This window comes from Vitis vinifera, chromosome 16 (genome assembly GCF_030704535.1).
Source record: "Vitis vinifera cultivar Pinot Noir 40024 chromosome 16, ASM3070453v1".
NCBI lineage: Eukaryota > Viridiplantae > Streptophyta > Magnoliopsida > Vitales > Vitaceae > Vitis > Vitis vinifera.
In genome coordinates, this window is record NC_081820.1 from 340,958 (window position 1) to 353,729 (window position 12,772).

Sequence of the window (12,772 nt, forward strand, 5' to 3'; positions counted from 1 at the left end):
AAGAACACCTCATGTTTGTTGCACAAAGACACAGAGGGTGGGCCCAAACTTGAGGGATATTTGGTGAGATGCGGTTATGTAGTAGAAGAGGGGGTGTGTGGGGGGTGTGTGGCTGTGGCACATTCGAAATCTGGGGAAATGAATCCAAAAGAGATGAAAAGAGAGACACTTGGCAAATGGCAGCCTCTCCACCACTCAATTCCTCATTCCCACCCTCCTAATATCTCCCCCAGCCAATCCTATCTCTCCATCCTATATCCCTTCCTCTCTTCTCCCTCAAATTCACTCCTCTCAAGTCTCGACCATATTAAGAAACACAATGCCCATATCAAAACTCAGTAATAATATTCGCAAAAATAAAAGAAAATCCATCACTTGTTAGTTCCAACTTCCCTCCTACCTCCAGTCCACCCATTACTATTTCATCATTTTTGTCGTTCACCGCCTTGTTCTCATCGCCTCTCCCCCTCATTTCCATTTGGGTTCTTCAGGTACGCCCAATTCTCAATTCCATCCCCAAACTGACAAAGTTTTTCCATTTTTCAGTTTCTTAGATTTGATGTGAAATTGGGTTAGATTTCTTAGAGGAAGAACACCCGGATTGGGAATTTACATACAGATCGTGAGAATTGATTATATGGGATTGGAGTTTATTGGGAATTTGTGATGGTGTTGCAGAGCCACATGATGGGTACAGCTGCAGTCATAGGGCTGAGTGCTGGGAACAGGCTCTTGGCCTCCTCCCACCACTACTCTGATGTTGCAGAGAAGCTCTCCTCCTATGTGAATGATGTTGGGTTCCCCCACCACCCATCTCCCCCACCCAAGAATCTCATATCAGCCAAGAAGCCCTCAAATTATACCCCATCTTCCAATCGCAGCATTCAATCCATGAAAGCCCTCAAGGAACATGTGGAATCAGCCTCTGCTCCTTCTACAGCAGACCCAGATCTCTCCTCCTCCTCCTCAGAGGTTGAGGATGAGGAGTACTTGGTGGAGGCCTTCCTCTTGTTGCAGAAGTCCATGCTTGAAAAGCAGTGGAATCTTTCATTTGTTGGAACAGTAGTAGGGAAGGAGGAGGAGGAGGAGGAGGAGGAGGAAGAGGAGGAGGATATGGGGAAGAAAGCAAGGCAGAAGAGGAGGGAAGTCACATGTTCTGGGACATCGGCCAGGCAGAGGAGGATTAGTGGTAGGAAAAGGGTAATGAATGAGAAGAGTAAGAGCAGGGTGAGGGCAGCGTTGGGGGTTGAGAATCGATTGAAGGGGTATGTGAAGGGGGTGGTGAGTGAAGAACTGCTCACCCATGCTCAAGTAGTTCTCCTCTCCAACAAAATCAAAGCTGGTCTTTTATTAGAGGATCATAAGTCCAGGTATTTCACCTTTCGTTTCCTTTCTCTTCTTTTCTAACGTTATGTTTGAGAAAACGAAACAAATGCTGCCTATTGAGGAAATTATTTTCCCATAGGCTGGAATGTCTGGTCTTTTTAAAATTTGAGAGAAAATAGAAAAACTGTGAAAAAGTAAAAATATAAATTTAAAATTAATAAATTATTATTCATTTTATTTTTAAATTTTGATTTGAAAATATATAAAATTTTAATTTTTTTTTTTTCATATGAAAAAATCATTTTCCTTTTTAGCTTCATTAAACCAAACATAATACAAGAAAATGAAGAAAATTGGATGAAATACATTCTTTAACAATTCGCTCAAATTTTATATAAAAAAGAAAAAAAGAAAAAAAATTTATTTCCTTTGTATATTTATTTCCCACGAAAACCAAACATGGTCTTAGCATGGGAATGGTGGTGTTAATGATGGTAATTTGGGTGGTGTAGACTGAAGGAAAGAATAGGAAGCGAGCCAACAGATGAACAAGTGGCGGCATCGTTGAGGATGTCGAGGGCGGAGTTGCAGTCCAAACTGATAGAGTGCAGTTTGGCGAGAGAGAAACTAGCCATGAGCAATGTTCGTTTGGTCATGTCTATTGCTCAAAGATATGATAACATGGGTGCTGAAATGGCCGACCTTGTTCAGGTACTCTTACCTTCTCCTCCATTTCCCCCATTTGGATCATTCTCTGGGAATCCTTGTTTCTCATTCCCCTCTTTTCTCTTTTATAGGGTGGCTTGATCGGACTCCTTCGTGGCATTGAGAAGTTTGATTCTTCCAAGGGCTTCAAAATTTCCACTTATGTCTACTGGTGGATACGCCAGGTAATCAACACGCAATACTCAAAAACCCTCATATCTTCTCTCTTCCATTACTCCAAGCTTCAAGTTTCTTTTTCTCCTCTTGTTTTCAGGGTGTCTCCAGAGCATTAGTTGAGAATTCAAGAACCCTCAGATTGCCTTCTCATCTCCATGAAAGACTCAGTTTAATCCGCAATGCCAAGATTAGACTCGAAGAGAAAGGAATCACTCCATCCATCGATGTAAGTACAGTTACCAAGATGATGATGCTTCTTTTTTTCTTTACATTTCTAGATTACTTCTCCAGTTTCTACTCACTTTTTCCCTTCCTACTTTCAGAGAATCGCCGAATGCTTGAACATGTCCCAGAAGAAAGTTAGGAACGCAACTGAGGTACCCAACATAACATTTCAATCCTGCATCGTTCCGTCTATTATTCATACCCCTTTCCCCATTCTTTTTTCTGTCCATGCTCACCGTCAAATCTCATGTTGTATGCAGGCCATCAGTAAGGTGTTCTCACTTGATCGAGAAGCATTCCCCTCTTTGAATGGTCTTCCTGGAGAAACCCTTCACAGTGTAAGTATTACTGCAGATTTTGAAATCACCATTGCATTACTTTGAGCTACTGGTTTGTATTGACTGCTTTTCCATCTTCATCTTCTCAGTATATTGCAGATGTTCGCCTTGAGAACAACCCCTGGCATGGTGTAGACGAGTGGGCACTCAAGGTACTACTAGCAATAACAGAATGAAAGGATAAGTTAGAAATGCAATGACGTATAAATATGAAAATTCCCATGATTATATCCAGGGGAGAATTTACTTGCACTTCTCACCTTTTAAGATAAGATTATAGCTTCCATTTAGCTTTACACATGGATGCAACAACTTCTAAAGCTGTATTTACATTCTGAACTATATGCTTTCAGGATGAAGTAAACAAGCTGATTAACACGACGCTTGGGGAGCGGGAGAGAGATATTATACGTCTTTACTATGGTCTGGATAATGAATGCCTCACATGGGAGGACATCAGTAAACGGTTAGTATCATTTGCTAAACTAGAAACTGGATTCAAACTTGGTCTATAAATATCAAGTCAAACTCTAGGTCTGTTTATCAACTAGTTAAATCTGCACTTACCTGTTTGGTGCACAGAAAAGCTACTTTCTTCTTTCTGAATCCAGCTCTTTTGACAATGGTATGTGTCAACTCTTCAGCATAGGGTTATCAAGAGAGAGGGTACGGCAAGTTGGACTTGTTGCATTGGAGAAACTAAAAAACGCAGCACGGAAGGGCAGGATGGAGGCCATGCTGGTGAAATATTGATTTTGTATGGTTTCATGGTAGACATCATAAAATGTTAGTGTATATAATAACAAAAGGGAAAACAACATCGATTTATTTTTCAAATCAGGAATAACTACAAAGGATGATGTGAGGGCTAAGACCTTAAAACTTTCTTAGCAAGAGTTAAAACACACTGATTATGAGCTTATAAGATGGAGCGAAATTTTTTTATGTATTATACATATCTTGGGCATGTGAATCACATTTTATCTGATTTTTATGTATTATATATTGGGGCATCTGAATCATGTTTCATCTTATTCACTTTTGTTTGGTTGTTTGGTTTTATAGAGTAGTTTGTTTGTGGACATTAATCTACTAATCTATTTGTTTGGTCCGATTGGCTACTCAATAGGAAACAAAGATTGGAAAGTAATTATTGATGGAGTAGCTTATTTTAAGATACCTGCAAACCAGCATCCAAATATGGTATCCATTTCCTAATTTAGTCACAAACTAAATGCATCCTAAAGAAAAATTAATCTCATCCAACCCTCCACTGATCGTGTCTATATTAATATCAATATCAATATCAACATCAACATCACTATTAGACAACTAAAAAGTTGATACAAGTTGTTGAATAACCTATAGCCAATGTGCTCACAAAAATATTGAAAGGTGAGAAATTGGAGAAAACCAAATCATTTGCTCAACCATCCAGCATGGGCAACACAAGCGATTTTGTTTCCTCCAATTCTCACATTCAAGCTCCATGCCCTAGGAAATTAATCAAGTATTGGAGCAGCAACAACATTCTATTTACAGATAAAAACATCTTCTGGGCACACAAAATTTGTTGTAACATGTCATGTGTAATGTAAAACAACCCTCCTAAGTTTCATGAGCATTTTGTGATATTCTCACCCCATGTGTATGGTATGAGATCGAGGACAATTTCGAGATTAGTTTGGTCTAATGTCTTCTAAACTATAGATAATCATGAAAAATGATTTCTGAAAGAAACTCAAATGATAATTGCAGCACAAATTTTAAGAACATGGATGGCTACTCAGCATAGATGCACTTTTCGGGGAAATGGGCAGCATATAATTAATCTACACACTGATATTAAGGAAATACAATAGTGATTAACCACATTTGCAAGAATGGTACTTATCATGAAGCCAATCATAATTAAACTGAGGTCTCCATGCTTTGAGGAGTGGAGAAAATGAAAATGAGATTCAGACCAATTACAGAAATGGAGACTAGGAATCAATAACTATCATTCCCACTTTAGGATGCTCAGAATCAGTCAGCTCCATTAACCAGAAGACATTGGATTGTTTTGGAGCTCCGAGCTTGATAACAACTGTTAAAATACTTTTAAGTCCTAAAAATTATGAATTCTCCGCTCCAAACAGCTTTTTTTTCTTTCTTTTTTTATTAGGTAAACAAGAAATGCATAAAAAGCATAAAAAAGAGTGCACCAAAGTATACATGATATATACAACGGCCACCAAAAGATGGCCAAAAAATAGGGAAAGGGCAAACAAAAAACTACTCACTCCAAACAGCTTATATTGGCAACTGGTCACATGACTACAAAGGTTTTCAAGTGCAAAAACAGAAGAGAGGAATTAGTCTGAGCTTTGAAAACTAGAAAAAGGGGTTTCAAGGTTTGATACATGCATGAGAAATGAAATTAAAAAATAATCAGATGATATCTACTACAGACAATTGAAATCTGGAACTTGTTCATTTTCACATGCAACTAAATGAATTTAGTCATGAAGGGACAATTTGGAATTATCAAGAACAACTACACACACCCTACTGGATCAGCATGTAGTTAAAATTTTTATTTATAAAAAAGGTTATTTGCATTCAGACGAAGGAAAAAGAAAACATTCCCATTCTCAAGAACTACCAAAAGTCATTCAAACTTAAAAGTGATATAATTAAGATAATTGCATGTTCTCCTGGGATTCATGAGAAAATCCATAAGCAAGATACAAATTTCAATGATCAAAGCTGTTTGCAACTTTCTATTATTTGAAATGAAATTTAGTGTATAATTCATAGCATATAAACAAAACTATTTCATATATATTATGGAGCTTCATCTCTGCACCATCTTCAACATTTCACATACTATGATTTTCATGATTTGATCCAGATTCTTTTGGAGGCCTCCATCACTGTGCAATCTTATGTAATTACCAACACAATTCAAACACCAGATGTTATTTTACTAATCACCATCATTTGTAATCCTTCATAGAGAGGGTAGAAGCAAAAATCAACAGCTTCTAATTTCTAATGTATGAATTGCAAGGAACACAGTATTAGTACCTGACTAGTGAAAATAGCTAGGTCCAAATTGAAAAAATTAGAACAATTGCCTTCAAAAATGTTTGTGATAAGTTTGCCATGCCCTTAAAAGGAAGCAAACCACAGAGCCAGCCAAGGTTGCAATTTATATATTTGAGACAAAGGCAGATGCCAGTAGTAGATTACTGCAGGCATATGGATAAAATGTTTCGACACACTAGCCTGAGCACTCTCAGAATGCTGAGGGACTAGTGTATCTTGTATAGGAACTAAAACATTTCTAAAGTAGATCAGTTCTTTTAAGTATGGACAAATATATCAGACATTCATAACCTTTTTTTTATAGGAATAAGAATAATATAAACAAGTGCCTAAAAAACAGCAGTCCAAGAATAATGTATCATGCATTCATAACTTCACACACACCCACAAACAAAATATACACTCACAACCAATACTAGTACAACTACATTACATTTGGATATAAGACTCGATATTAGATTGAGGAAAATAAATAACAAGATTCATATAATTGAAGTGTGCTAGTTGGTATAAAAGAATTTGTTAAGTCAAATTACAGTTGTTGGAGTTTTCTACTTTTTAAGTTATTAATATCTTATGTTTTTAACACACAACAGGAATTTTGTAGCTGAAATCAACCAGCAACTGCTGCTTTTGCGACCACTTGAATTTTTGTTACCATGTTATTACAGCCAATTATAGTTTATAACAGCAAAGATATACAAATTTGGGCACCATGAAGATAATTTGACCAGAATCAAATGATCATAATGATTATATGTGATTCATTTTCAAGTCAAGTAATGTACTAATCAATATGATATGAAAGTGATTAGTAAGATTTAGTACTGACAACTGACAAATGGCAAGAAACTCAACAAAGATATCAACAATCCCAACTTGTGTGAATTATGGTTTAAAATTTTTTGAGTACTTAAATATTGATTTTGGATTGGGGTACCTTACCAAACTACACTCATAGAGCATTTTCTGCATTACCTTATGACTAAAGCAGTCTTTCCAGACTTGTCACAGCTACAGGTGCTCCAAGTGTCCAATTAACTGTTTAATGCTTGAATTGAAATCCCATACAGCACAGCCACAGGACTGCAACAATAGCACAACAGCTAATAGATACAAAACAAACAAGAAATCAGCATCCACAAAATCAAATTACAAATAAATAGGCATACGGAAAAAAATTACTAAAATTCAGATAACTGATACTGTAAAAGAACAGACAAATACCAATATTTCATCAAGCATAAAATATTTATTTTACTAAAAATTCATGATTATAAGAAGAAATTAAAAGAGAGATTTAAAACCATAAACAAAGCTTCCTCTTGTTTCCCATATGAAAACTACATGCTGAGAGTAATAGAAATAAAGGTTGCGATAGTTTACAGGTTCTCTCGACTACCTAAAAAGAATTTCCTGGTGAGATCAGAATGTAAAGCAAACCAATATAATGTCTTTTACTACTGCAACAAGGAGAAAAAAGAATGCTATTCATCCAAAGAAGGAAAGAAAAATACTTAAATATGCCAAGAAATCTATGAAAACAAAGTGCAATTTTTCCAATCCAACACTTCATCAGATAAATATAAACATATTCAATTGTTACAAGCTCTCATCATCAATGCCAAAGAACAAACCCCATTTCAAGTTGATATCCAAATCAATGAAACAATAGTGAATTCTCAGTTGCAATCTTCTTTGGAAGAAAGATAGTACACCAGGGTCAATGAAACTATCATCTATCAACTATCCCAGAAATTAAAAAATAAAAAATAAGAAAACAAAACCCATCCCGCTTTAGGTTTTTACCAGAGTTGGGCTCCTACTGAATTTCAAATTACTTTAAAGAATTGTTTACTATGAAAATTTTTAAACCAATCAAATCAACAAAATTATAAACCTTAACACCTAGCATGAGGATGTTGCCATCAGCTTGGACCAAACCAAGCTAAAAATTGAACCAAGGTTCATTGTTATATAACAAAGCTGACAATGAAGAATCAAATAACAAGCATTCCCATTGTTGAAATTTACAACAGAAACCCAATAACCTAGAAGTTTTACTTCAAAAATATTTTGTTTTTCTCTCATTGCATTTATGCATAATGGCTACAAACAAGGCAACCTGAAATGCTGCCACAGTGCCACCCTAGAGCCACTTTGCATCCAAGAACTCTTCAAAAAAACACCTAAACTCCATGTCACTTCAAAATAGAATTCTTGTGCATCTCCAGCAACTGCTCCAGGGTTACCAAGGACCATCTTTCTTCATGTTGGGCAAATACCTTTTGATTTAGAGAGTCCACTATTATGCTTATGTTACCAAAGCCATATATCTGGTGACCATTATACATTCTGCCAGGTTTAGGCTTAAACAGCAATTCATGCTGTTGTGCATGTGCCTCAATAACTTCTTTCAAACTCATCTCAAGCACACCTCCAATGCCATCCATCTGGGTTGTGCCACCCAGACTCGCGGCAGCTTGCTGTCGAGCATCTGCAGCTGCTTTCTGCTGAGCCTCAAACTGCCGTTGTTCAAGCACCCGAAGATAGCTAATGTTCTCTCGCAAACCAGGTTGGACCACCTCCATACCTTCAACAGCCTGGTTCATCATGTCAAGACCAATATTAAGCTGATAGCGGATCTGTTCATTGGCAAGAAGTTCTTGGGGCAAGAGTCCCTTCCAACCCAAATACCATTGTGTAACCTCTTCAAAGTTTGGGCCTGAACACAACCAATGGTACAAAACCTGCTGCCACTTTGGGAAGAAATGAAGTTCCAACAATTCAACCATGCGATGAATTGGAATTACAGAAGCCCAAGACATGACCCAATGGAACTGATCGAGGTTCTGACTTGCTGGGTTTACTTGAAATTCTTGCAGGACATTCATCAATTTCGGAATTATTGATCGAACCATAAGTCTCTCCCAACTTGTAGAGTCAAAAACTGTCTTCCAAGGTGACAGGATAGTGTAAGCAGACCCATCACTAGGATGCCATGCTTGAAGAGCATTGCCCAATTTATCACATATCTTCCAATATAAACTCTCCAACTTCTGACCCAACAGTGGTAGCCATGGATGCACCCAAACATGGATTGGAACGGTTTCCCTACGTGGGTCCCACACATCTACAGCAGAAGATAATTTAGGCAAAACAATGTTGTCAAGCATGGTTTGAAGGACTGAGGAAGGAAGCAATTTTTCCCATGACTCCAAAAAGCGAAGCATCGGTTCAGGGTCCCTGGCTTGCCAAGTGTTGATTCCAGATATTCTTACAGCAGGTAAAACAACTTCCATAACCAACTGTGTATAAGGTGATCCCACATCAGAGAGATCAAAAATATCGTCCCCTCCTTGCAATAGATTTTTCCATGAGGACATCACTTCCAAGCCATGCAATGGATTTTGAAGGGGATCCCATCCCTGGAACACTCTAATAAGTAAAGGGAGAGCAAATGAGCAAGCAATGCATGACAGATTACAAAGTTTGTAATCTTCGGCAAATCTCCTTCGTAAATCACCAAAATACTTTGCAAGTGAATCCAATGTCAATTTTCCTACTGAATTCTCCTCACTTATTATGTCCAATACACTAACTATTTGTTCTGTATTATCCAACTGTGTCTTCTGATGAGCTGCCTCTTTTTGTAACTTCTCCTTCTCCATCTGCAAGCTCACCACTGTCTCTCTCTCATTCCTCAAATCCCTGTCCAACTTCTGTATATCAAGCTCAGCTAAGTTCACAATCAACTTCACATTATGCTGAAGTTCAGGCATTGGTATATCATTTTCCCTGGCTTTCTCCTCAGCATTCAAATCCTCCAGATTCGTCAAAACGCGAACCTGGGGCCCCCTCATGTCAAACACCTTCTGAACAACTTCAATACCCTGCTCTTGCTTCTTCACAAGCAACTCCTCAGCTGTAATGTATCTGTCCTTTTTCTTCCCGCTGGCTTGCTTCGTCCAGAGCTTCCCTTTACTCTTATTCACAGCCTGCGTGGTCCCAGGCAACGATTTCTTCTCCTCAGGTTCTTGCAATGCAGGCAATTTCGTCTCCTTGTAATCGTTAAAACCCATCCCCATATTCTTGGGTCGTAACTTAGCCTCAATCGGAGCAACAATCCCTTGCTCATTTTTCCCCAGACCACCTCCTGTGTAACCCATTTTCTCCATCAATTTCATCCCAATCCCTTTCGTAAACTTCTCAAATCGTCCGACATCCCCCAATTCAGCCTCTCTTCTCCCTCCTTGAGATTTCTTAACTAATTTCGACTTCTCCCTCTCTCTCTCCCGCCGCTGGGCACCCTCCTTAATCTTCCTTCCGAACGCAGTGGGAAGGAAACCATCATCATCGTTATCATGTTCATCTACTTCGTTATTGCCAACATTTTTCGAAAACGAACCGGAATTGGAAGTAAAGCCTATACCTGAACCGAAATTGGTAGAACCGAGGCCCAAACCGGGCCTGTCGCCGCCGCTGCCGCCGTCGTCTTCGTTGACTTGCTCCCTGGAATTACGTTCGATTTCTTGGGTGGGCATGACGACGCCGGTGGAGACGAAATTGACGGGCTTGGTGAAATCGGTCTTGTTGGAGAGGTCCTTACGGCGCTTCTTGGCAGAGGAAGAGTCGTCGGAATCGGAGTCGGCGAATACACCATAGAGGACGTCGTCTTTGGTCTGGTGGCGCTTGTCCCTGCGCTTACGGTAGTAGAATTCGCCGTTGATCCATTGACCGTCTTCGAAGTCGTTGTCCATGCCAAAGCTCTCCATCTCTTGATACTCATCCATCTTTGGAAACAAACCCTAACCCTAACTGAGGAAAAATCGGAGTCGAGGGAAATTTTCAGAGAGGAAGGTCGGTGGAGGAAGTGGTGGTGGCGGCGGCGATGCTGGGCTGAGCCCTACGGACTTTCTACAATTGGGCCTTCTAAAAGGGATGGGCCGTCTTATGTTTTTGACTAATTTAATTGACCACACAAATTGTACTTTTCTATTTTTTTATTTTAGGTATTAAAACAAGTAGAGTTATTTACTTTGGTTTGGGGAAATTTAAGGGAAAATGAAAAAGAAAGAAATTAAAAAGGAAAATAGAAAAAAAAATGAAAAAAATAAAAGAAAATATCTAAACTTAATAAATCATTTTTACATATTTCTTCAAACCCATTTCACTCATTTTAGTCCATTATATAAAGATTAAATAATTTAAAAATATATAAATTTTTTACAAATTTTAATAATATTTGATTTTTTTTTTTTTTTTTTTTTGCATTTTTCACGGTGAAATTAAACAAAAAAAAAAAAAAAAAAGGTCCATATTACCTTATAGAGGTGTAATTGGACATGTTGGATCAAGTCAATCCGAAATTAAGTGGAGAGAGCCTTTCCACATAATCATTGTGAACTCAATATGCTTCCACTTTTTTTTATACCTTTTAAGATAGATAAATCGTGTCCTACAAGTATAATTGATCGTTTATTTGTGGCTTCAACATGCCATGCTTAAGCTCCCAAAGCCACTTCCCATGGTTGTTGATGGCATGCTCTCCTCTTTGGTCCACCACTACGCCTTCATCATTACCATCTCTACCCTAGCAAGGCAAGCATCTATGTCTATAAATGCATCCTCGAGTTTCTTATGAATTAGATCTTCTCTCAAAATCTTTGTGGTTGTTATAGCAAAACCCCCTACCTTTTGGCATAAGTGGCATACATAGTTTTTGACCTTTTGTTGTACATACGACATACAAGTATGCTGAGAATCCTTATTCTTGAAATTATCAAATTTTGATCTTGTTAAAGGAAACAATCACCATCCCTATCCCTAAATGATAATATCCTTCTAAGCCATGAGTATGCTTCAAATAAGTCGTGACAATACTAAGATGTTGGAATAACACCTCATTAATGACATATTGGATGCTCGAACAATGATTTTTGCTATCAATTTTCTATTAGTTTTTAATCAAATGTCAACATAAAAATCAATATCCCCATTGATCAAATATGACGATGCTAAGTCATTGAAATAGTGATGCACATGTTGAATGCTAAATGGTGGAATAGTCACCCCTTTTGTTAATTGTTCTACTAGTAGTTCATATGAGCTTTGATTTCAATTTGGCCTCTATTGAGTGGAAAAAAGGATTAGTAGACAACTTCATTACATTAATCAAATTCCCCATGCCTATCATGAGTATGGTTCATTGATTTGGAGGATATAGGTGAGAACAAACAAATCAGTCTTCTCATTGATGACTCATGCATTATTTTTACTTGAAAATAAATAAAAAAGGATGTCATGATCAGCAACAAAAAAATAAAAAATAAAAATGTAGCTGTAAAGCTAGTTGAGTTGACATGGTGTGATGTGTAGACATACTTTTCCTGCGGTTGCTCTTTTTTATCTAGCTATACCTTCTAAATCATGCCATGTGGAGCTAGCTAGGTGGCACCCAACACTTGAAAACCTTGAGCATCCAATCACACCATGTGGAGCTGCCTAGTTGGCACCCAAACATAGACACCTAAGCACCCAAAAAAGAAGATTCTGAGAAAACAAGTGTAACTACATTAAAAACCTTTATTATATAAGACATTTCTTCATCGTTCATAATAACTCGTGAATTCTCTTATCGTCGGTGATAGAGGCCACTTTCTCCTATGTTTACGATGTGGGATTCAAACAAAACCATCTATAAGCACACTAACTCGAGCATATTCAAGCACTTTTAAACCGCTCTAAATCCCCCTTGAACGCCTTCAAACCTCTTCTTCAAATATCCAAAAGTTAACTTCAAAAATTATAAGCACTACATAATTCTACAACATTCGAGAGCCCTTCAAGAACGTGAAGATGGCGTGTTCTCCCAATATAATAAAAAGGGGTAATTGGATGGAGACATG

The 12,772-nt window shown here is 37.8% G+C and overlaps 2 protein-coding genes across 3 annotated transcripts; one reads left to right on the forward strand and one right to left on the reverse strand.

Moving 5' to 3' along the window:
• The first annotated feature begins 94 nt into the window (after positions 1 to 94).
• On the forward strand, positions 95 to 3,805 carry LOC100256191 (RNA polymerase sigma factor sigA). 2 transcript variants are annotated; one of them, XM_019226046.2, is made up of 10 exons: positions 95 to 491; positions 588 to 1,370; positions 1,839 to 2,037; positions 2,124 to 2,216; positions 2,306 to 2,434; positions 2,532 to 2,585; positions 2,694 to 2,771; positions 2,861 to 2,923; positions 3,125 to 3,237; positions 3,416 to 3,805. In XM_019226046.2, exons 2-10 carry the CDS (start codon positions 667 to 669, stop codon positions 3,522 to 3,524), a joined length of 1,542 nt encoding a protein of 513 aa, XP_019081591.1. In that variant the 5' UTR covers positions 95 to 491; positions 588 to 666; the 3' UTR covers positions 3,525 to 3,805. The 2 variants fall into 2 exon arrangements, with proteins under 2 accessions (XP_019081591.1, XP_010662046.1); XM_010663744.3 differs by having other exon boundaries at positions 679 to 1,370.
• A 4,014-nt stretch (positions 3,806 to 7,819) lies between these two features.
• Positions 7,820 to 10,791, reverse strand: LOC100251031 (septin and tuftelin-interacting protein 1 homolog 1). The gene has a single exon (XM_010663746.3). The coding sequence runs from the start codon at positions 10,655 to 10,657 to the stop codon at positions 8,066 to 8,068; it is 2,592 nt and encodes an 863-aa protein (XP_010662048.1). The 5' UTR covers positions 10,658 to 10,791; the 3' UTR covers positions 7,820 to 8,065.
• Between the last annotated feature and the right edge of the window lie 1,981 nt (positions 10,792 to 12,772).